The 24957-nt window shown below is 39.1% G+C and overlaps 3 protein-coding genes across 3 annotated transcripts; 2 read left to right on the plus strand and 1 right to left on the minus strand.

The window, feature by feature from the left end:
* Window positions 1-3703: 3703 nt before the first annotated feature.
* Window positions 3704-8070, minus strand: LOC140878756 (uncharacterized). Its single transcript, XM_073282374.1, has 5 exons — window positions 7398-8070; window positions 6606-6917; window positions 6266-6539; window positions 5490-5674; window positions 3704-3906 (listed from the first exon to the last, which is right to left on the minus strand). Exons 1-5 carry the CDS (start codon window positions 8068-8070, stop codon window positions 3704-3706), a joined length of 1647 nt encoding a protein of 548 aa, XP_073138475.1.
* A 4011-nt stretch (window positions 8071-12081) lies between these two features.
* Window positions 12082-13803, plus strand: LOC140884823 (F-box protein PP2-B15-like). Its single transcript, XM_073291691.1, has 3 exons — window positions 12082-12509; window positions 12967-13085; window positions 13198-13803. The coding sequence occupies exons 1-3, from the start codon at window positions 12237-12239 to the stop codon at window positions 13586-13588; spliced, it is 783 nt and encodes a 260-aa protein (XP_073147792.1). The 5' UTR covers window positions 12082-12236; the 3' UTR covers window positions 13589-13803.
* A 6950-nt stretch (window positions 13804-20753) lies between these two features.
* Window positions 20754-23156, plus strand: LOC140883976 (pectinesterase-like). Its single transcript, XM_073290611.1, has 2 exons — window positions 20754-21874; window positions 22011-23156. The coding sequence occupies exons 1-2, from the start codon at window positions 20863-20865 to the stop codon at window positions 22976-22978; spliced, it is 1980 nt and encodes a 659-aa protein (XP_073146712.1). The 5' UTR covers window positions 20754-20862; the 3' UTR covers window positions 22979-23156.
* Window positions 23157-24957: the final 1801 nt, after the last annotated feature.

Below are 24957 nucleotides of genomic sequence, written 5' to 3' on the forward strand. Positions count from 1 at the left end.
TATATACACTCAATAAATACATAATTTATATTCAATGGTTACATAATGATTAAGCAATGCCTTCTTCAATACATTGAAGATGATTGTTGTCATGGTTTGCGGTAGTATGACAAAATGTATTATGCCTACCAATTATTCTCGTGACAAATGCTAATACTCGATTTGATTCAAGAAACTCGCTGCGTTAACAATTAACGAGGCCAACACCATTCACGCAACAATAGAAAACAAAAACATGAATGCACTCAAGATCGAACAATCGATTATAGTGGTTTATGCCTACGTCAACTCTAGAAACCAGGAGAAACTTTTATGATTCACGAAAAAGAGAGAGTACAGGAGAGTTTCAATACATCTGATAGCCCATGAATGGATCCATCATATGTTTAGGCTCAATTGGAGTCCATAGCCAAGAAACAAGGCTCGGTTCAAGGTATAAGTGGTAAGATTGGCCCATGACGGTAGGTGGTGGAGGCGAGACATGTTGGAGTTGGAGTTGGAGTTGGGGATGAGCCTAAGAGTTGAGGAGCAGAGGAGGTGGGAAGGTGATGAGGTGTTAAAGAGGTGTGGATGAGCCTAGGAGTTGAGGATGACGATGTCGGAGGAGAGTAGCTAGGGTAAAGCATACCCGATGTGGGTGAGCCCTTAGCCTAAGATTCGTCTCAAGGGCAAGGTGTCTTAGCTTCAGCCTCGCCTCAAGGACGAGTCCCAGATGAACAAGCGCGCGAGTCTTACTCTCACGTGGTCTCCTACGAAATATGTGTGGTCCCCTACATTCTCCTCTATAAATACCAGATTTGCTCACTTCATTTGAAACTTATTACTTTCATTTTGAAAGGGCTCCCAAGCTCTCCTCTTCATTTATCTATTTTTCGACTCTGACTTGAGCGTCAGAGGGGCTACGCCGGAACATCCTTTCGCCCCCCTCTAACACTCTTTTCTTGGTTTCAGGTTCATTCCGGACTTGAAGTTTTGGGCTTAGGTTGGACTCGGATATTGTATTGGACCCTCCAATTTTAGTGAGTATCACTTGGCGCCTTCTGTGGAACATTGAGTTAAGACGTAGAGATGGTTGGAAGGAGACAAAGTAGAAGGGCTCACACTACCTCATCTCGCCTAGGGCCGATGAGGGAGGAGCCTCCCCCGAGGAATACGGTAGGGAACATGACCTTGGAAGAGTTGGGTAAGTTTATCACTAAGGTTGTGGAAGAGGTTGTGAAGAAAAATCAGGAAGCCTCGCAAGGCCAAGGTCAAGAGCAAGATCAAGAGCAGGAGCAAGTGCAAGTGAAAGGTAAGGATACAGTAGGCCAGCAGAGTCAAGTAGGAAGAACCCACCCCCTATGGGTATGGATGATCAAGAGAAGGAGAAAATGTGAAAGAAGATAAGGATGTTGAGACAACAACTTGGAAGCAAGGGTTCGAATATTAAGAGGGAAATACCATTTTCCCTCTATATTTTGGAGGAAGAACTTTCAGGTAGTTTCAAGAAGCCAAACATGGGAGAATATGATGGAAGTACGGACCCGGAGGAGCATATGGGAAGATTTGAGAATGCCGCCTTGTTGCATCAATACTCTGACGATATAAAGTGTCGAGTATTCTTGAGCACGTTAGTAAAGTCCGCTCAGCAATGGTTCAACATGTTGAAGCCCGGTTTCATAAGGTCTTTTGAGGATTTCAAGGTGGTTTTTGTGCATCACTTTTCTAGTAGCAAGAAGTACCAACAGAACTACTTGAGTTTATTTGTGATGAAGCAACAAAACCAGGAAACTTTGAGGGAGTTTATCCAACGCTTTAATGGCGCGGCTTTGGAAGTGCCGACTGCTACTCCTGATATACTGATAAGTTCCTTTACCCAGGGGTTTAAAGGAGGTGAATTATTCAAGTCTCTGGTTAAGAAGCCTCCGTCAAAACTACGATGATCTTTTGGTACAAGCGGAGAAGTACGTGAATCTAGAAGAGTCTCAAAGACACAGGAAAACTAAGCAAATACAAGGAGGTAGTAACGTGGAAGAGGCAGATAAGGGAAGTAGGAAGCGAGAGATGAAAGAAAGAGAAGATGAACGAGCTCGAGGCAAGGGGCAGTTCTCACTATGTCTCCTTGGCTCAAAAACGGGACAAGGTGATGAAGGCCCTAAGTTGCCTCTACCTATGAGGAGGGAGAAAACTCCGCCAAGTGGCAATCAAGAGTTCATTCGCCCCCGAGGCGAGGGCAAGGTCCTCCTTGGATAAATCTAGGAATGAAGGAGCCGAGAATGGAGATAGAGGGTCAAAGTCCTCCTCAATAATTTGACTAACGAAGGAGGAGGATGGACGAGGCTAACAATCCTACAAGAGGTGTGATTCATATGATTTCAGGAGGTGCAACTGACAGTGATTCTGGTCGAGCACGTAAAGCACATGGGATGAGGATGGAGAACTTTGAGATATCTAAGGAACTGAATTTACCACAAGATCCCAGTATTAGTTTTGGACCTGAGGATCTCTGAGGTGTTGTGGTTCCGCATAATGACGCCTTGGTGGTGACAATTAAAGTTGCAAATTATTATGTAGCAAGAATATTTGTTGACATTGGGAGTTCAGTGAACATATTGTTCAAAGAGACGTTGGACCAAATGAAGATAGAAAGATTTGAATTAGAGTCTATCTCTACACCATTGTACGGATTCACAGGCCATACTATCCTACCTATGGGACAAATTGATCTCCCAGTGTCCATGGTAAGTGATCTTAAGAGGGTGACGAAGATGGTGAGCTTCATAGTAGTAGATGCTCCATCATGGTACAATGAAATTTTGGGTCGGCCAGATATGAAGGACTTTAAAGCCATCGCTTCTACATATCATCAGAAGCTCAAGTTTCCAGTAGGGAGAGAAGTTGGGGTACGTCTTGCATGGGGATCAAATGGTGGCGCGCCGATGTTATGCATGGGGTACGTCTTAACATGATAAGAAGTGGAAGGAGTATGTTGTCGGTGGTTAATAAGAAATTCAGGTACTTGAAGAAGAGGAAAAACATGAAGAAGTAGAATTGGAGTCCTGGAAGGAGAAACTTAGTTCTTGAGCTCACTATTGGGAGATGCACATGTAGGGATTTGAAGAGGTCTTGGAACCCTTATCGCCTTAGAAAATATTATCCTTAAGCTAATTGTTGATGTATTTTATTTTTAATTATTACTCGTGTAATCGTTTGAATTCTAATGAAATCAATTTCCCTTTTTAAAAGTAATAAGTGTTATTTGATCGAGGGTGAAGGATGGTTTTGTTGGGTCCCTAGTCCTTGGGTCCTTAGGTGTATTTCGCCTATAATTCGTATTTTTCCTACTATGGCTAAGGTCAAATAGAGGAGTAGTGGATGGAAGGTGAAAACTGAAGAGAAATACATGGTTCAAAATCTATCTTGCTTTATTGACTAGTCAATCCATTATTTGCAAATCAGCCCCTGAAACTCCAAACTAAATCAATTCAATCCCGGTTCAATTTATTCCCTTCAATTCAATTCTAATAATTTAATAAATTCCGCTAATCACGAAATAATTAATTCCAGGGCCTTACAATTCTCCCCCTCTAAGAATCGATTTCGTCCTCGAAATCACAAATCACAAAAGTTAAGAGAAATAGAATCGACTAAATAAAAACTTACATCACCGAAATAAATCTGGGAATCGCTGCTTCATATTAGATTCTGTCTCCCACGTCGCTTCTTAGACTCCGTGTCGACTCCACTGAACTTTCACTAACTGAATCAACTTAGGTCTGAGCTGCTTCTCCTTGCGGTCAAGAATCTGTATCTGTCGTTCAAAGTAGCTCAAAGTTTCGTCGAGTTCTGCTTCATCATGCTGAAGAATACGAGATGGATCTGGTTGATATTTCCGCAACATCGAAACGTGAAATACATCGTGGATTCCTGAAAGGGATGGAGGAAGAGCAATCCTATAGGCAAGATAGCCTATCTTCTCCGAAATCTCATACGGTCCAATAAACCTTGGAGACAATTTCCCTCTCTTCCCAAACCTGATAGTACCTCGGAACGGAGAAATCTTCAAAAACACTCGGTCTCCCTGATCAAAACACAGTGGTCTGCGTCTGATATTCGCGTACTTGGCATGTCGATCTTGGGTTGTCTTCATCCTAACTCGAATCAACTTTACCTTCTCTGTTATATCCCGAATCATATATGGTCCTGTGGCTGGAATCTCGGAGATATCGTCCCAATATAGAGGAGATCTACACTTCCGTCCATACAGTGCCTCGAATGGAGCCATACCGATCTAGTCTGAAAGCTGTTATTATAAGAAAATTTGACCAAAGGTAAGGAATCCTGCCAACTCGTGCCAAAATCAAGCACCACGGCTCGTAGCATATCCTCTAGAGTCTGAATCGTACGCTCGGACTGACCGTCTGTCTGAGGGTGATATGTTGTACTCAAATGCAACCTCGTTCCAAGTGCCTCTTGAAGACTGTGCCAGAAGTAAGAAGTAAATCGTGGATCTCGGTCTACCATCTGATCGTGTCGGTAGGTCATACTGTACGGAATGAAGCAGGCAAACTTCGTCAATCTGTCAATCAGTACCCAAATCGCATCACAACCTCTGACAGATCGCGGTAGTTTCGTGACGAAATCCATCGAGATGTGATCCCATTTCCACTCCAGAACAGACAAACTGTGCAACAATCCTCCAGGTTTCTTCCGCTCTGCTTTCACCTGTTGACAGTTCAGACATCGAGATACGAACCTCGTGACATCGATCTTCATCCTCTTCCACCAGAACTGACTCTTCAGATCATTATACATCTTCCGGCCACCTGGATGAATACTGAACCGACTGCAATGCGCCTCTTGAAAAATTCGCTGTCTCAACTCTGAAACATCAGGCACAACAATACGGTTATTCACAAATAAAACATCATCACTCACCCGGAACTCAGACTGATGCCCTGATCTGACTCTCTCTATCAAATTCTGTATGCTCAAATCGGATTTCTGTGCCTCTCTGATTTGAACAAATAACTCTGGTTCGGCTCGAATAGTAAATACTCTAATCGGTCTCGAATCTGTCTCAAATTCTAAACCAAAAGTGCAACAGTCGTCGATCAAATGAGAAACACCGATAGTAGAAAGAGATAGAGTACAAATCTTTCGACTCAAAGCATCGGCCGCTGCATTCGATTTCCCCGGATAATACTTGATCTCACAATCGAAATCCTTCAGTAGATCAATCCATCTTCTCTGTCTCATGTTCAATTCGGACTGCAAAAATAAGTATTTCAGGCTCTTGTGATCGGAGAATATATCGAAAGTCTCACCATACAGATAGTGACGCCAGATCTTCAATGCAAAGACTATAGCCGCAAGCTCGAGATCATGAATCGGATATCGAGTCTCGTGCGGCTTCAGCTGTCTCGATGCATAGGCTATCACTTGCTTCCTCTGCATAAGAACACAACCTAATCCTCGGTGAGAAGCATCACAATAAACAGAGAAATCACCTGAACCTGACGGAATATCCAACACTGGAGCACTAGTCAATCTCTTCTTCAACTCCACAAAACTCGCCTCACAAGCTTCATTCCAAATAAACGGTGCATTCTTCTGAGTTAATTGCGTGATCGGCTTTGCAATAGAGGAAAACCCCTCGATTAATCTGCGATAATAGCCTGCCAATCCCATGAAGCTGCGAATTTCAGGAATTGATGTCGGTCTAGGCCAATTCATAAAGGCTTCAATCTTGCTCGGATCGACTGAAATACCATCACCAGAGATAATGTGACCAAGAAAGATAACTCGATCCAGCCAAAACTCGCACTTAGACAACTTGGCATATAATTGTTTGGCCCGCAGAGTCTGTAAAACAAGTCTCAAATGCTCAGCGTGATCAACACGGTTCTTGGAATAGAAAAGAATATCATCAATAAAAATAATCACGAAATCATCCAAAAACTGCTGAAATACACGGTTCATCAGTCCCATAAAAACTGCCGGAGCGTTTGTCAACCCAAACGGCATAACCACAAACTCAAAATGACCATACCTCGTTCTAAATGCAGTTTTCGGCACATCCTCTTCTCGAACTCTTAGCTAGTGATAACCCGACCTCAAGTCAATCTTCGAATATACCGCTGAGCCCTGCAATTGATCAAACAAATCATCGATTCTAGGCAAAGGGTATTTGTTCTTTATCGTGGCTTTATTCAATTGGCGGTAATCGATGCAAAGCCTCATAGATCCGTCCTTCTTCCGCCCAAAGAGAACTGGTGCGCCCCACGGAAAAACACTAGGTCGGATATATCCTTTGGCAATTAAATCTTCGAGTTGATCTTTCAATTCCTTCAACTCGATTGGTGCCATTCGATAAGGAGCTTTCGATATCGGTTGAGTTCCCGGCGTCAATTCAATGGTAAATTCGACTTCTCGCATCGGAGGAAATCCCGGAACATCCTCTGGGAAATCGTCGGGGAACTCTCTAACCACTGGTATATCGACCAATTCTGGGCTAGACTTCCGAAGATCAACGGCAAAAATCAAGAATCCCTCTGTTCCTTTCTGCAACACACGGTTCATCGACATAACAAAAATCAAAGGAATCTTAGAGCGAGAACCCTTACCAAAAAACTTCCACTCATCGACCATTTCGGGTCGGAATCTGACTACTTTCTGAAAGTAATCCACAGTAGCCCTGTACTTGGTTAGTGCATCAATGCCAACTATACAATCGAAGTCGGATAACCCAAGTACGATGCAATCCAACTCAAGGGTATTATCCTCAAATCGAAATTCACAACCCCTCACCATTCTCACAGAAATGATGCCTCTACCCAAGGGTGAAGAAACGGAAACAACAGCAGTCAAAGACTCAAATGATAATGAATGCATCAAAACAAACTTCTCTGATATGAATGTATGAGATGCACCCGTATCTATCAACACATAAGCAGGAAAACCAGAGATAAAACAATTACCTGCTATCACATCATTCGGAGCTGCATGAGCCTGATCCTCGGTCAATGCAAAGACTCGAGCTTGTTGTCGAGGAGGTTGATTCATATTTTGACTTCCTCCTGTTCGGTTATATTGTTGAGGTTGAAAGGAGTGAACTGCAGATGATTGCCTCTCGGGCTGAGCCACCTGCCTCGAAGAACTCCCACTCTGAGATCTCTCTGATCCACGCTGAGGGCAAACTCGAGCGTAATGTCCTATCTGGTTACAAATATGGCAACTTCGAAAAATACCTCGGCATTGGTCGGAAAGATGACGCCCTCCACACTTGCTTCACGATACGCCAGATGACCCAAAACTCTGTCCTGCACTACTCTGTCTAGAGCCACTGGAGCTAGACGAACTGTTCCCAGGCTTCTTGAACTGTTTCCCTTTTGGTCGGTATCGATCTCGTTGACTACTTCCACTGTTACCCTCGTCATACCTCGGTGCCGAATTCTGATACTGTGGCTGCGGATTCTGGAACTGAGACGACTGACCCTGAAACTGTCTCGGCTGCTGGGATGCACACTGATATCCTCTTTGTTTCATCAAACCCGCCTCGGCTCCTTTGGCTTGATCCATAGCATCGGCAAAATTATTCGGTCCTCCGGTATTCACAAGAGTGAATATATAGGGGTTCAAGCCATTGATGAAGTGATCCGCTTTGGCTTTCTCACTATCGGCAACATGTGGTGCAAACCATAACAGGTTATCGAATTTTGTCACGTACTCCTCAATGTTCATATTCCCCTGCCTCAAGTTAGCGAATTCCGCTCCCTTATCTTTTCGGTACGAGACTGGGAAAAACCGCTTGTAGAATTCTGTCTTGAATAGACTCCAAGAGATCACAGTACCTCTATTCTCCAAAGCTTTCTTCGTAGTATTCCACCAACTCTTTGCAATCCCCTGCAACTGATGGATTACTAACCTGATTCGGCGATCGTCGTTATAGTCAAGAGAATCGAACAACTGATCTATATCTTCCAACCAACTTTCACAATCCACCGGATTTTTTGTACCTTTCAAGGTCAGCGGTCGGAACGACTGAAATATCTTCAATAGAGTTTCCATAGGGGTCGCGGTAGCATCCATTTGATCTACTCCCTACTACCCTGATCATTCGGAGGAGTTACTACTGGTCGTCCCATGCTCGCACCTCTTCTAGGAGCCATATCTGATAACAATGGTTAGGACTCAAATACTCAAATTCAACAGTTCAATCGGTGTCCAACAACCTCTGTCTTGATTACTCGAGCAATACGATGAAATCCGGATTCGAAGTATGGAACCACAGTTTATATTTCAAATAATTCATGCTTTAAAAATTAAATCACAGAATCATGTAATTCAATTAATTCTTCAAGTAATAAAGCATGCTCGCATCGTACGTAAATAAATCAATCACATGCGAGAATTCAATTCATGCGGACTCAATCTACCCCGCTCACTCTAGTTCAAACCAAGAATCTTATCGCTCTGATACCATCTAATGTGAGACCTCGTTTTCTAATCATCTAATCTCGGGCTAAACAATACATAATCAGACGAGCACCGAATTAAAAAAAAAAAATTTTTTTATGCCCCGTGCTCGCGCGAGATCTTCATCTCGCGCGCGCGCGGGCTTGCTAATTAGTGCCCAGCGGAAGATCTCGCGCTCGCGCGAGATGCACACCTCGCACGTGCGCGGGGTTCCAAACCAGAACCCGCAGAAAGGGCTCGCGCTCGCGCGCAGGCCACAGGGACAGAAAACACAGGATTTCCAGAAAATGCCAACCAAAATCATCTTCAATCAAATTAAAACCCATACACACATACAAACCAACATTTAATCATTGAAAACTCCCACTTCTAGAGTTAAACATGCTCGATAAAAGAACATACAATATTCTAAGTTCTTCCAAAATACAACACAACAAGTTCGATGATATCAATCGTTCGACCAATCAAAATACAAGAGTTCTACAAACACAACCCTTCTACACGGTGTCTCACTTCTAACATCCACCCCAAGCTATCCAAGACGACTCGGTCCTGCTCCTGCCCCATCTATTGTCATGCACACATATAAACACTACAACAGCCGAAATTACTCCGGTTAGAATAAGGATTCCAAGTAAAAGCAACAATTTTCACATAAGTCAATTAGGCAATTAACCATGCTATCATCATCATAAGTACAACAATGAAAATATATGAGATGAAATGAATGTTCTTTGGGGGTCAAGTCAATCTCAACGGTTATTCAAAGAATTCGTTCTTTCATTGGGATCCCGAGGCCAAGACATCAACACAACCCACCGACTCTCCCTATCGAGGTGGACATAGCATGTCTGGCTTCCTCTAGACTTCAAGCAACTACATTGAGTATTCGGGCACACTGGGGACGACTCCTCACCCAGGCCACTCAATATAGCTCTCAAATCGTCTAAACAATATCAATTCAAGAAAAGGCGACTCAATATGAAATGCATGTGAATTAACAAACATAATTCATTCAAGTCAAGTAAACATGCATGTATGTGGTTCCCGAGGGAAACTCATATTCGAATCCGATACGAGTCTTCATCCCATTCACATAAGTGTCGACTTTTACCTTTCAAAGTTCGTCGGCGATTCAAATCTGAAAACAACGATGAACTAAATCAATATCGAATCAAATCAAGTCGAGCCATCTCAAGAAGTTCAATACTATACCGTTCTTCAAACTTCAATCGGTTCAAGCCTTCAACTTCATTCAAAATCGAATCTCTTCAACCAAAAATCTGAAAATGTAGAACATACGGATTCGATATCAATCTACTAACTCAAATAACCCGGAAATCAAACCGTACAATAAAATCGATAAATTCAAATTCGATTTCGACGGCATAACGACTATAAACGGTCAACCCAAAACCAATAACCATCAATCAACAACTCAAAACCATCCACAAACCCTTCAAATCATCAAACCCAAGCCAAATCCAACAATAACAAAAAAAACCCCATTTTCGAAATTCAAGGGAAAAATTACCAAAAATCCAAATTTCATTCTTTTTCCGATCCAACTTCAAATACACGGTCTATGCTAGCTCAAGAACAACATACCCGAAAATCATCAAATTCCAACAACCCATCAAAAATCGAAGTTCAAGAGATCGAAGCAACACTTACGGCAAAACGACGCCTTCGGTTCGGTGATCATGAATCTCCACTCGGATCTAAATTCCAACGGTCGGATCTTGAAGAGATGAAGAAACAAGAGCTTGAAAGATCTCCAATGTCTTCCCTCGGTTTGTGCGTGAAAATGGAGGAAGGAGAAGTGAAGAAGAGAAATACATGGTCCAAAATCTATCTTGCTTTATTGACTAGTCAATCCCTTATTTTCAAATCGGCCCCTGAAACTCCAAACTAAATCAATTCAATCCCTGTTCAATTTATTCCCTTCAATTCAATTCTAATAATTTAATAAATTCCGCTAATCACGAAATAATTAATTCAAGGGCCTTACAATTCGCCCCTGCCGATGCCACCTTGTATCGTCAAACGGTTGGTAGTCTACAGTATCTTTCGTTTACTCACCCATATATTTCTTTTGCTGTGAAAAAGTTGTCTCAGTTTATGCATTCTCCATCGTCTGTGTATTGGGGGCGGTCAAGAGGCTTTTGCGCTATCTCAATGGTACGCGCTCCTATGGTATTCTTCTCCCATGTCACAATTCTCTATCCCTGCATGCTTATTGTGATGCGGACTGGGCTGGTGATGTGGATGATTGCACGTCCACTGTTGCTTATATTGTGTTTCTAGGTCCCAATCCAATTTCCTGGAGCTCTAAAAAGTAAGGCTCTGTTGCTCGATCTTCTACGGAAGCTGAGTATCGTATCGTCGCCTCTACCACTGCGGTGCAATGGGTTTGCTCTCTTCTTGCTGAACTTTGTGTTGTTTGTGCGTCTTCTCCGGTTCATATCTATTGCGATAGCATCAGTGCTACCTATTTATGTGCGAATCTTGTGTTTCATTCTCGCATGAAGCACATTGTTTTGGATTATCATTTTGTACGTTAGCTGGTTCACAGCCACCCAATTCGTGTTTCTCATGTCTCGTCCTCTGACCAGCTGGATGATGCCTTAACAAAGCCGCTATCTGGTTATCGTCTTCGTCTACTATGTTCCAAGATTGATTTCTCTATGAGCCCACCATCTTGAGGGTGCCTATTGGAATATATTGTATATTATGTTTCTTTTTATCTTGCAATCTTTTATTCTTTGTTATCTTTATCTTTTTTACGCATTTATTGTTGTATATAAACATCTTGTGTATTCATTCTTTGGGATATTTGAAAATATCATTCTCTCGTTAGTTTCTACACACCATATATATATATGTATGTATTGAACAGGAAGTTTATGCTCAACTGGGTGAAGATTACCCCATCGAACATAGTGAAATTTAAATCAGTGAAGTAGATAAGACTTGTGGGCCAAAATTATTCACTGTCCACAAATTATTAAGCTCTATGAGACCTAAGTAATAGAGGAGTGAAGAAATTTAATCGTGTCATAGGCGATTTGGCGAACTAACTTTTAGGTTTACAATCAGAAGATCAAAAGTCCTTGACAAACTTTGTGCTTCTTTCCTTTAACTATGCGACCTATGACATTATCAAGTTGCAAAAAATCAAGAATTAGGTTCTCAGTTTACTTTTTATTAGTTAAATCAGACGAGAAAAAATTGTAAATTAGGTGTTAATTTGTTTACCTTTTCACGATTTTGGCATATATTATAGGTTATGTGTGGACAAAATATCTCTTCAAATAATTAAATAAAAAAATAGAAAATACAATTAAATTCTAGCTAGGCAATAATCACCCAAAAACTATAAATTGTTGTCAACTTTTAAATCTATCAACCTTTCTTGCCAACTAATGCAAATGGACGTCGACAGTTACCAAATCCCTGATGCTTTTAAGATATATGTATTAGTCAGTTACATATATATATATAGAAAAACTTATTCCCGAGAAATAGAATTAGGTTCCTGCAACTGCATTTCTAGCCAAAAACCTTGAATTCTAATCAAGATGATGACATTCATGTGTCACAATGTCAACATGACCGAAATTCATGTTGTAATAATAATAATAATAAAAATTTATTGGTTTGAAAAATTGTAATATAATACATCTAGATAACTAGTAATCTGAAGATTACACAAGTGCCCTTTGTCTATATATATAAATATATATTATATATTTTTCATATATGTGAAACGAAGGCAGATGGAAATGGCGATGAGGGGAATAGATTCGTTGCCGGAGGAATGCGTGGCTCACATCCTGTCGTTAACTTCTCCACGCGACGCATGTCGATCATCCACGCTCTCTTCGTTTTTCCGAGAGGCAGCGGACTCCGATCAGACGTGGCAGAAATTCCTGCCGTCGGATTACGCAGAGATCGTGTCAAGATCAGTTCACGCCATCGAGTTCTCTTCCATGAAGGATTTGTTTCTCAAGCTCTCTTTCACTCCGCTTCTGATTGATGGAGGCCGCAAGGTATATTAATAATATTCATATTCATATTCATATTCATATCCATATCATATCATATATATATATAGCTAGTTTCACTCAAATATATATATAGACAACACTGTCAACACCATCATCGTATTCGTACCTAGCTAGCTGTTTTCAACTTCGGATACGTACACATGATAATATATATGTGATTATTTGGATATATAATTACTAATTAATTGAGTACTGCATGCGTATGGATAATATATATTTAACTTTTGTTAAGTAATTTCTTTCCAAAACTTTTGTTAATTAATTAATTCAAATGATCAGGTGTGTATAATTTTTACTATCATGATGTGAGGGAGAGGTACCTCTCTTACTAATTTTATGGTCCGATTTTATATTTTATTGAATTAGAATGTAATATAATATTAATTGATCGGTTCGGAAAGTAAAGTTAAATAAAATGTATATGTAAATTGCAATGCAGACGTTTTCAATAGATAAACATGCAAATAAGAAATGCTACATGTTGAGTACGAAGGAACTCTCAATTACATGGGCAACCAATAATCTCAACTGGTGCCGGAAAACCCTCCTCCAATCAAGGTCCATTTTCCAACTGAAGTTAATTAAATCTCCATATTATATTATATATTTATCTTAAATTAAAACATGAAACTTTTGTATTGATATATTAATAATTCACGCATGCATCCAGATTTCCAGAATCAGTTGAGCTGATAATGGTGAGTTGGTTAGAAATACATGGGAAAATAGAGGCTCGAATGTTGTCTTCAAACACGATTTATGGTGCATACCTAATTTTTCGACTCGCGGACCGTGCCTTCGGGTTAGAGACATTGCCTTCAGATGTTATTGTTGAAGTGGGAGATTATAAAACACAAGGCTCGGTGTATCTAAAATTGGGAAAGGAGCTTGATCAGAGGGAAGTTTGTGAGCGTGATGATAAATGGCTGGAGGTAGAATTGGGAGAATTCTATAACGTTGGTTGTAAAAATGAGGTGAAAATGTGGTTGAGAGAAATCAAAGGTGAGCATCTCAAAGGGGGACTTGTTGTTGAAGGTATTGAGATTAGACCTAAGCGCTAGCGTTTTCGTATTAAAAAAATGCACGTCATTAATTTGTATAATAAATACTAGTCTAGCTAGTGAATTACTTTATAACAAAACATCATCTATGAATCCGGAGCAAGGCTAGCTGTGGGTTCCCCATTACGCAAAATTAAAGGAAGGCGTCTGGAGTAAGCATGATATATATATATTGGTCCGATGATAAGCTTACAACATGACCATATCATCCTCAATCTAAAAAATATAACAAAATATTAAAGAGAACCAAATATTAATTGAAACTAACTATAATTATCTTATTTAAAAAACTAATTTAATTTATTAATTATAAAAAAAACATCCTAAAGACGTTCTTTAAAAGTGTTTAATGGTTGATTTAATTACAAAGGGTTGAAACTATTTTTGATCTAAAATGACCGGTCTAGTAACTCTATTATAAGGTACGAGAGATGTAACAAATGTTTTGGTCAACCTGATATATAGAGCATGAACAATAAATGAATGTGTTCTGAATTGATTATGTGATAGCAGATTTAATGAGCACACAAATTTGTTTTTGAAAGTTTGAGTATCAAATCCCTCGACGTCTCTCTTTTCTTATTTCCTGGATGATTCCATTAGAAGACTGTGATTCATACAAGCATGTTGTATAAACCCATATTAGCTAATATAACACTTAGCATACTCATTCAATCAAGATGACAAACCCTAACTGACATACAACTGATCTGCCAGACAACAAGTCTGATGATCAATTCTAACTTTTACAAGTGTACTACATCAACTAAATTGATCTTGGACTGAAGATTGAGTAAAGGTTCCACAACAGATTACTACATGGCGTGCACATTTATATATATCCTTTAAGACGACATTAAAGTTGTGAAGAAAAAACTAAGAAGTGTTAGAGTAGGTGCCCGTAGAGCCGAGTGTTGGCCGAGGGTCTTTGTAATAATTTTTGTGTGACAATTTTATTTTTAATAATATTTGAATTATTTAATTGGGAAAATTGCTTTTTTGGTCCTGTATGTTTGTCACTTTGCGATTTTGGTCCTTTATATTTTTAGATTGCAGTTTTAGTCCGCTATCTTTATTTTTTGGCAATTTTAGTCCTTTTTCCGATGTGGCGCTGACGTGGCACAAATTCAATGCTGATGTGGAGCTGACGTGTACAGTGCCACGTCAGCATTTTCGAAGAAAAAGGACCGAAATTGCCAAAAATCGAAACATACAGGACTAAAACTGAAATGTGAAAACATAAAGGACCAAAATCGCAAAGTGACAAACATACAGGACTAAATTTGCAATTTTCCCTATTTAATTTGACATATTTTTATCTGTATACCCATGCTAGTTGCATAGATAAGCCCTTGAATATACAAATAGTAGAAAGAATATGAGATGGTCATGTGATGACTATCATGAAACTTGTAAGGCCCTGAAAGATTAAGTTATTAATTATTTAATTGATATTTAAATTCCGAATTTGGGAAAATATCAATTGGATAATTTATGAAAATTAGAGATTTAATTTTCGAGTTGAAAATATTTAATTTGAGAATTTACGGATTTCAGAGCTTCCAATGTGCTCGGTGCTTCCGAACACATCAACGCCTTCCGAACTTAACAAGCTTTAGTTCGGACCTTCTGAGCTTCTCAGACCATAGAAAGCTATCGGACCATTTTCGAACGTCTTGAATATGATTTTCTATTTATTTTTCTCAAATAAGGTTTCTTTAATCATGTTTTAACCATTTAAAACTTCTTAGAGAGTTTAATTGCTCAATTGGGAGTCGGGTCACTACACAAAATTTGTTTGAACTAGTCGCGTACGACGAGAGTGATTGAGAAAGGGAATTGTCCAGTGCATATCTCGAGTGAGCCGCCATTTCTTTGTCCTCAAGATTTGGCGACACTATCTGTGTGGGGAGAGGTTTGAGACATCCTCTGATCACGAAAGTCTGAATTATTTGTTCACTCAGGCCAAGTTGAACATGTAGTAACCCGTATCCAAAATCAAGTGATTAAGTTGGTAATCACGATTATAATAAGTTAAACATGATTGAGGGATCCTCAAATGGATTTATGGATTTGAGAAATGAATTCAGAACGATCACAAATGGTCCGGTAGAGCTTTGAGCTTCGGGAGGATCGGAAGCTCCGAACAAGGTTCTGAAGGTCCGAACAGATCGGAGCCATGGTTCCAGTTCGGAAGCTACAGGGAGTAGCTCCGAAGCGGGACCGGAAGCTCCGAATGTCCCAATGCCAATTGTCCGGAATATTATGTAAGCAATGACGTCAATGAGATCGGAAGCTCCGAAGTGGGATCGAAATCTTAGATCTACTGTCAACAAGCAAACTTTAGAAGAAAGACACGTGGTTGGAGAAGGGAGATCGGAAGCATAGATCGGAAGTTTCGATCAGATCGGAAGCTCTGATAGTGCGATCGAAGGTTCTGATCGCTGTCTATATATAAGGGTGCCGAGGATCACTTTCCACTCGCCCATTCACATTCTCTCTCTCTCTATTCTAGTCCCTTATAGTCGGTTTTAGGGATTTCTTGGCGTCTTGTTGGAAGGCCGGGAGTGGCGGAGCGCTATGGGGATAGTAGCGGAGCTATGCCTAAGTTTTGAGGCACTCGCCATCAGTGGGCTGACGACGGACGCAGGTATGGTCCGAGATCCCTAAAAATATTAGGGAGTATTTTACAGCTTAGTTAAGGATTTTAGATCATGATTAGTGATGCATGAATATTTTGCATTGTATTGTTGTAATGTAGATGCGGGGACATCTAGGAGTATTCTATTGAGGTACATAAATACTGACTGATATTGTCAGCGGGTATGCATGCTTATGTGTTACATTTATGTGTCATGATTTCATGTTATTACATTGATATATTGTGCGGAATTTTCATATCATTGTGTCTGTACATATTTTGAGATAAGCCAGTTTAGTAGGGTCGCTCAGCCCTGTTGGACGGTTGGGGCACTGAGAGTCACTCTAACTGACGGTTCATGCAGGCTCTAGTGTTTCCGGGGACATCCTAGATCCACGTCCAGTTAGGAGTGAGTGGTTGGGTCTAGAGGTTTGATTCCCAGAGGCTACAACTCATGTCCTAGGTGCCAATCTGAGCAGGTTGATACAGTATATCCTAGATACGGATACCCGAGCATTTCATATTGCATGCATCATGTATGTATATTTACTCGTACTAGCGTATTGAGATTTAGCACTCACATCCAGTGTTTTTTGTGTTTTCTGGACGCCCCATTCGACGGAACAATTACAGGTGTTTCACCAGGATTCATGATTAGGTGGAGATCAAGTAAGAGCTGCAGGAGTAGTTGCTAGGTTGTTGTATTATTTCAATTGGGTTGTATATTGGTTATTATCCGATTGTATTCTGCCGATTATTTAAGTTTCCGCAATTTATCTCTGATTATTGTATATTGCACGCTTAATTAAGCACTAACCTTTGATTAGTAGTGGATCGGGGTTGGGTAGCTACAGAACAAGAGTCAGCGATGCAAGATGGATTTGTTGGAAGAGTATGACTGCGAGATTAAGTACCATTCGGTTTCTGAAAATCTCACTGTTGATGCATGGATTCGAAAGTGAGAAAGGTATGGAGATTATCCATATTTCTTCGATCATGTATGAGCTAGCCCTATATACGATGATCCGTAAGGCACATATGCCTGCCCTCAAGACACATCGATTGGCTTGTTTGGCCAATGGCTATAACACATATGGTTTCTACTACTAGTCTTATGGGTGATTATGTCTGTCTAGCATGAGGAACCTAAGGATGACACTATTAAGGAAGTTGACTGTTATCTCAAGCACATCTCATTAAGTTGAGTGTTCATCCTTGAAGCAATAAGATGTACAGAGATTAGAAGACTCAGTTTTGGTGCAAGGATTTGAAGCGTAACGTATACCAGTATGTATCCAAGTGTTTGGTGTGTCAGCAGATCAAGACACAACACCGACGATCTGGAGGTTTGTTACTGTAGGAACGAGTGCTTGTCGCTTTACCAAAATCTATACTGGTGGCAATGGTGCAATTCAAATATTTTAAACCGCACAGAAGCTCAAGCATCATGGTTCGATCGTTCTATCACGCAGGGACAATTATTGCACCCCAACAATCTCTCTCCCAATAATTGCACTACTTGCAATCAATATGAATAGAACCTATGACCTTGGATCTAATACCAATTGTTGGATTGTAAATGTGTGTAGAGGAGGAGGGAGGGAGGGTGAATACACACTTCAAAATTTTTCTGCTTCAAAAAATCAGTTTGGTTTTGCTGTCACCTGAACCACTAATTCTTCCTTGGTTGTCAATGTCAGTTAACCAAATCATTTGCCTTTTTCTTCAAGGAATTGTGATGTTATTTAGGTTGTGGTAGACCGACTCACCAACTCAGCGCATTTCCTTCCACATAGCCGAGATTTCACTATCGACCGTATGGCTCGTCTGTACATATAAGAAATATTACGGCTTCGCGGGTTGCCAGTGAGTATTGTTAGCGACAGAGATTCTCATTTTACTTTAGATTCTGGGGTAGCTACTAGCGTGTTCTATATACTACTCTGACCCTTAGCATCGCTTATCATCCGGAGATCAACATGAAGTCTAAGAGGACGATTAGTACTCTAGAAGATATGTTACGAGCTTATGTGATGGATTTTGGGAAAGCGTTGCAGGATCATCTACCTCTGGTTGAGTTTGTATACAACAAAAGTTATCATCGTGGCATTGGTATGATACCATTTGAAGTGTTGTACGGATGCCGTTGTCGTACCACATTGTTTTGGGAGGAAATCGGAGAACGAGAAGTGAAAGGACTAGAGAAAGGTCATCAGGATATTGACTATGTTGTGTTGATCAGGAAGAGAATCAAGATTTCTCAAGAAAGGCATGCTAGTTATGCGTAGGAATGATCACGATGCGGTTTGGGTGGTATTTTCATAAAAACCAAACTGAATTGCTATGCACGGTTCGTTCAAAGATAGTTTTTAATTGCGGTTTTTCATGCAAATATAGATATGCGGTTTGGGGCGGTTTGGCGGTTTTTTAATATAGAATAATGATCATCGAGTAGACAAAAAATACATTATGAATACAATAACACCAAAAAAATATAAGTTGATATTAAAATATTTAATGAACGTATTATATTTTTTGTTCAATGCGGCATGAACTCACAAAGATTAATTTTCAATTAAAAAATGAAATTCAAAATTCAAAATCATTAAAAAATAAATGACATAAAACAATAGTCAATTATTTAATCATGAAATCTCATAATTCAAATTAAATTCTCCATCGAAAATTAATTTCGAGTTTCAAGGTCTAGTTACTAGTACATGCAAAGAAAGAAAGAAATTCTCAACAAACGTATAAAAATATCCTCATATTTTTTCAACATGCAAGATTTAAAAAAAATATAAGAAAGGCAAAACAAAAAATGTTTTAAAAAAAATTGTAGAGAAAAAAAATTTTATGAAGTCGTATTTAGAATATTAATCAATACATTGAATTACCTCTTTTTCCAATAGAATTGAAGTCTTGACAAATTTTCGAAGATAATACGGACTAAAGTTTGAGAATTAATAAAAAAGTTGAGACAAGCAAATAAAATTAACTGACGAAAATAAGAGAAGACCCGTGAGAGAATACACTAAAATTAAGTTATATGATTTTATATAGTAGTTAAGTTAGGTTAAATATTTATTTGGGAAAATTGATTTTTTCGTCCTGTATGTTTGTCACTTTGCGATTTTGATCCTCTATATTTTCAGATTTCAGTTTTAGTCCGCTATCTTTGTTTTTTTTGGCAATTTTAGTCTTTTTTACGATGTGGGAGCTGACGTGTATGGTGCCACGTAAGCATTTTCGAACAAAAAAGGCTAAAATTGCCAAAAATCAAAACATACAGGACTAAAACTGAAATATGAAAACATAGAGGACCAAAATCGCAAAGTGACAAACATATCGGACCAAAATTGCAGTTTTCCCTATTTATTTTAAACCTGTAGAAAAATTTTACAAAGTAATTAAGGATGATTTTTTTGCTTACAACTTTCCTAAATGTGCATGATTTAATTTGAGGACAACATATCTGGTGAAATAAAGTTAATTTTAATTCATATGATATATTATATAGTATTTTTTTGTACATAAATTTCAAATTTCAATCATTATTATGGTATTATATTTAGATATAGACATAGTAATGTTCAATTTAAATAAATCTGTTGAATTTAAAATAAATTAAATAAACGATATCCATGATCATATTAATATACCATAAATAATTTTAAAAGTATTTATTTATTTATTTATGCGGTGCTGCCGGTGTGGTTTTTCGTCAAAATTGCCACCACACCATATTATGCGGTGCAGTTTGCTATTTTTTTTTCAACTGCGATTTTGGTCAAAAAAAATTGAACATAGCGGTGTGATGCGGTTCGATTCGGTCGGTTTGGAAGGTTTTTCATTAAATTTGATCAGCCCTAGTTATGCGGAGACCCCTACAGTTCCATCCAGGGGAAAAAAGTGTATTTGAAGGTATTGTCTTTTCGCAGGATTTTGATATTTAGATTCAAAGGTAAGGTGTCTGTGAGGTTTATTGGTCCATTTGAAGCACTAGAAGAAAGAAAGTCTAACGGTTTTTCACCGTTGTCGTAGTCTCTTTAGACATGTTGTTAAAGACCGTGTTGTTAAAAGGAGAGTTAAAAAACAATGGTTAATTGCTCGGGCAGATCCACCATTAGGACCCGGTGGGGCCACGGCCCCTCCCAAAAATTAAATTTTTTTTAGTATTATATAATTAATTTTTTACTGAATGCTTTCAAAGTTAATTTCCATCCAGTTCTCTTGCTAGCTAGAATCAAGATGAATCACTTGATTATGATAGATAACAAACTAATTCAGATAAATCATTGTTTTAATATTTGTCACCATTGCCTAAAGTAGTCGAATTATTGTAGTGGTTGTCATGAAATGTCTCCTAAACTTTTGACCACCATATTTATTTGAAAGGCCATCCCTTGTTTATGGCGAAACAAATTACTGTGTTCACTCATTTTTCCCTCCAAACCTCATGTTTCTCAACTGAATTAACTCTCTTTTAAATTCACTATCAGTTCCCATTTCCAAATCACATTTACAACATTTTCCCAAAAGCTTGAATAACAAAGGGGAGAGGGTCTGAGTCGCCCTTCTCCGCTTCATTTGTCTGTTCTTCTATCGTTTCGTAATACTTTTATAATTAAATATGGCAGACGATCGGAAGAAAAAGATCGCAGTTGTCAGTGTTTGTTCTTTAATCCTAGTTGCTATGGTGGTTGCTCTTACCATAGGCGTTGAAGATAAGGATAAATCGGACGTGGAAGTCTCGGCGTCCCAGAAGGCTATCAAAACCATTTGTCAGTCCACAGATTATCAAGAAGCTTGCGTCAATTCCCTTGAATCCGCTGGGAACAACACCAGCGACCCGAAAAAGCTCATCCAGATAGGCTTCGAGGCTGCAATCAAATACATGAACGAGGCAGCCGAGAATTCAACCCTCTTAGAGGAACTTGAGAGTGATCCCCGGGCAAAAGCCGCCCTCCAAAACTGTCGTGAGCTTGCGGATCGTGCTATTAATGACCTCAGGAGGTCGTACGCGAGGTTCGATGACTTCAACTTCATTAATGTGGATGACGTGCTGGACGACTTGAAGGTGTGGCTCAGTGGCGCCATCACATACCAAGAAACATGCCTCGATGGATTCCAAGACGTCCCCGGGGACTCCGGAGAGAAAATGAGGGAATTCTTGACTCAATCCATGCAAATGAGTAGCAATGGCCTGGCCATGGTGGTGGATATCTCGTCCGTGATCGATCAGTTGGGTGTTCAAGGGTTCAGCACTAGTACTAGTACTAGCCGCCGTCTCATGTCGGAGGATCTTCCCGTGTTGGGACATGGTGACGAGCTTCCAGATTGGCTTGATTACAATGGGCGGAAGCTACTCAGTGCTTCGGTCGATGAGATTAAGCCAGACCTGGTTGTGGCCAAGGACGGGAGTGGTAAATATACGACCATTAACGAAGCTCTAGGAGATGTACCTAAAAATAGTGATAAAAGGTTTGTTTTGTATATCAAAGAGGGTGTTTATGTAGAACAAGTGAAGATTAATAGCAGCATGGCAAATCTGATGATCATTGGAGATGGCCCGCTCAAAACTAAAATTACGGGGAACTTGAACTTCATTGATGGAACCAGCACTTACCACACAGCAACTGTTGGTATGTACGTACTATAATTAAATTACTAATTAAACTACTACTGACGTGCATATTAATTTTGATAGAATAATCTAGCTTGTTTTAAACATATATATATGCATCAATAGATAACGGGATTGTGTAATTTAATCCGCAGTCGTGCAAGGAGACGGCTTCATTGCAAAAGATGTTGGGTTCGAAAACTCAGCTGGTCCGGAGAAGCACCAAGCCGTGGCATTGAGAGTCAGCGCTGACAAAGTGATCTTCTACAAGTGCCAAATGGATGGATACCAAGACACCCTCTACGCCCACACATACCGCCAGTTTTACAGAGATTGCGTGATCTCAGGCACCATCGACTTCATCTTCGGTGACAGCGCCGCCGTTTTCCAGGGCTGCACGTTGCTGGTCAGAAAACCACTGGACAATCAGCAAAACATCGTCACCGCACAAGGCCGAAAGGACCTACGTCAGCCCACAGGACTCGTCCTACAGAACTGCTCATTCGTGGCGGATGCCGCCTATTACCCCTTGAGGCACAAACTCAAGTCCTACCTGGGCAGGCCCTGGAAAGAATATTCAAGAACCATTATCATGGAATCTTTCCTGGATGATTTGATCCAGCCTGAGGGATGGCTGCCCTGGAACGAAGATTTCGCCCTCAAAACACTTTTCTACACTGAATTCAACAACCGTGGCCCTGGGGCAGATAAATCTCATCGGGTTAAGTGGCATGGTGTTAAGGAACTTCCCGCAAACAGGATTCGACGTTTCACGGCTTCAAAGTTCATCGAGGGAAATAAATGGGTAAAGAAAAGCAAAGTCCCATATGCTCCCGACTTCATTTTCCCCTTGCCTGAAGATGATGACAATGTTAAATATTCCAAAGTCACACCCGAAGAAATTAAGGATTTAGGAAAAAAGAGACACGACAAATCATCGTACGTGGCTAGTAGCGACCCCAAAAAGGAGTCACATGAACATTCGAGTTCGGTTCCTGAATCGAGTATAGCAGCTTCCCCAACAGCTGCAGCCTCATATGCTGCGGCTCCAGCTCCAAGCCCGATTTCACAACCCCAAAATAAGTCGTTTTCTTTCCTGAAACTTTTATATAGGGGGGAGTGATTATTCTCAGGAATATTGCTTTGATTTCTAGACGCATGTGATCTTGTTTCCTCATTCTGATACTATGATTTCGCAATAGGTGAAATTTGGAGTTTGTACGTACTTAATTATGTTTTTTCTTTCCCTCTTTTTTATTTTTTAATTTTTACTCTTTCCATAATGTCCAATTTTGATATTATAATTTATTATTATTATTATTAGTAGTAGTAGTAGTAGTCGTAGTAGGTTCCTTCGACCCTACCCATGGGGTAATACCCCATGGGTGGTGTGGAGTATTTTGATTGATCCAATCATGTGGGACCCACATAAAATCATGTGAAACCCACATAATTAGATCAATCAAAATACTCCACACCACCCATGGGGTAATACCCCATGGGTGGGTTCGAATTTCCGTAGTAGGATACGTTGCCATTTTTTTTTATCTCTTTTGCTTTTCTCTAGGCCACTGCTAATTATAAGGGGCAATTTGCTCAAAAATCTCCAAATGCAAACATGTTTTGCTTTGGGGTTCCTAGTAAAAAATTGTGGTACAAAACAATACAAGATGTGGTACAAAACCATACAAGATGTGGTACAAATTAACAAAAATTGTGATACAAAAAAGTGGCTAAAGAGTGCAGAGCAAACATGTTTGTATTGAGGATTTTTGAGCAATTTGCACAATTATTAGTGCTAGTTCAACACACGTACATTGAATCAAGAGGTAGACAGATTTTAAATCTGTTGGGCATAATTTGTTTCGAAATATGCATATAAACATAAAAATATTACATATTATGTCAATATGGAGTTTTCTCTTTTGTATAATCAATCCGTTTAAATATATCTCATTTTCCGGAAATAAAATAAAAGTCTCGAAATATGTCATTTGGATATGTTCCATTTTTATTACGAGTACTATAGTTCTTGTAGCGACTTATTATAAATTTTTTCATCAATTCATCACTTCATGATATAAATAAAAGGATGGGAGATATATATACATATTATATCAAATTTGATGAATATTGTAAAATTGAGTCCAAATTTCATAATATATATTAATTTGAAATATTCTACGATAAAAAATTTATTTTAAAGAAAAATTAGCATACAGAGCTGATCTTATTTACTCATACATTATCCAATAAAATTTTTATTATTATTTATTAGGAATGAGAATGTGTACTTTCATGATTTTTTAATTAATTAAATTAACATGGTACAACATTAAATTCAACATATATAAACATACATGTTAATTCATGGGTAAATTAGCTTAAAATCTCTCTTTCTACTTTCACTTTACAAATCATTCCTCCTGTCTTAATATTTTATTAAGAACTCCTCGCTGTCAATTTCTTTTTAGGTCCAGCTCCCCCTATCAGAATATTTTATTAAGGGCTTTCTATTGTCAAATTTTTTTTAGTTTCAGCTGCCCCTGTCAAAGTTCAATATTAAGAGCTCTCTACTGTCAATTTTTTTTTATTCTAGCTCCCTATTTCAATTAAATGGTACATAAAGGTTTTGTTTTACATTTATTTGTGTTAGATTTTTAATTAAGTAAGAATTCTATTTGTTTTCTTCCTCCACCTTCACAATCAAAGTTCTTCTCCGACGACGGTGATTGTCCTCACTGGTGCGATCATTGAGAGATTTTTACAAAATTTCTTATGATTTAATCTTACTTTTCACCGCTCTTGTCTGCAGGAATACAATATCAAAGAAAAGTTTTCAAGGTTTTGTTTGTCTCTTCCTCAAGATCTGTTAATATTCAGACTACTTTATTTCAAGAAGAAGTGTTTTCAGAAAATATAGCTCAATTCTTTGATATTCTAGTATTATAATGAGTTTTATCATTTTTATAAAGAAAACTAACTGCATCGTGTTCGAATGAATAGTGAGAAATTGGAAAACAAAAAAATGAAATGAAAATGGGATGGGATGGGATGGGATGGAAATTTTTAAATTTATTTATAGAAATGGTCTTGAAACGA

This window comes from Henckelia pumila, chromosome 2, assembly GCF_033568475.1.
Source record: "Henckelia pumila isolate YLH828 chromosome 2, ASM3356847v2, whole genome shotgun sequence".
In the NCBI taxonomy this organism is placed as follows: Eukaryota; Viridiplantae; Streptophyta; class Magnoliopsida; order Lamiales; family Gesneriaceae; genus Henckelia; species Henckelia pumila.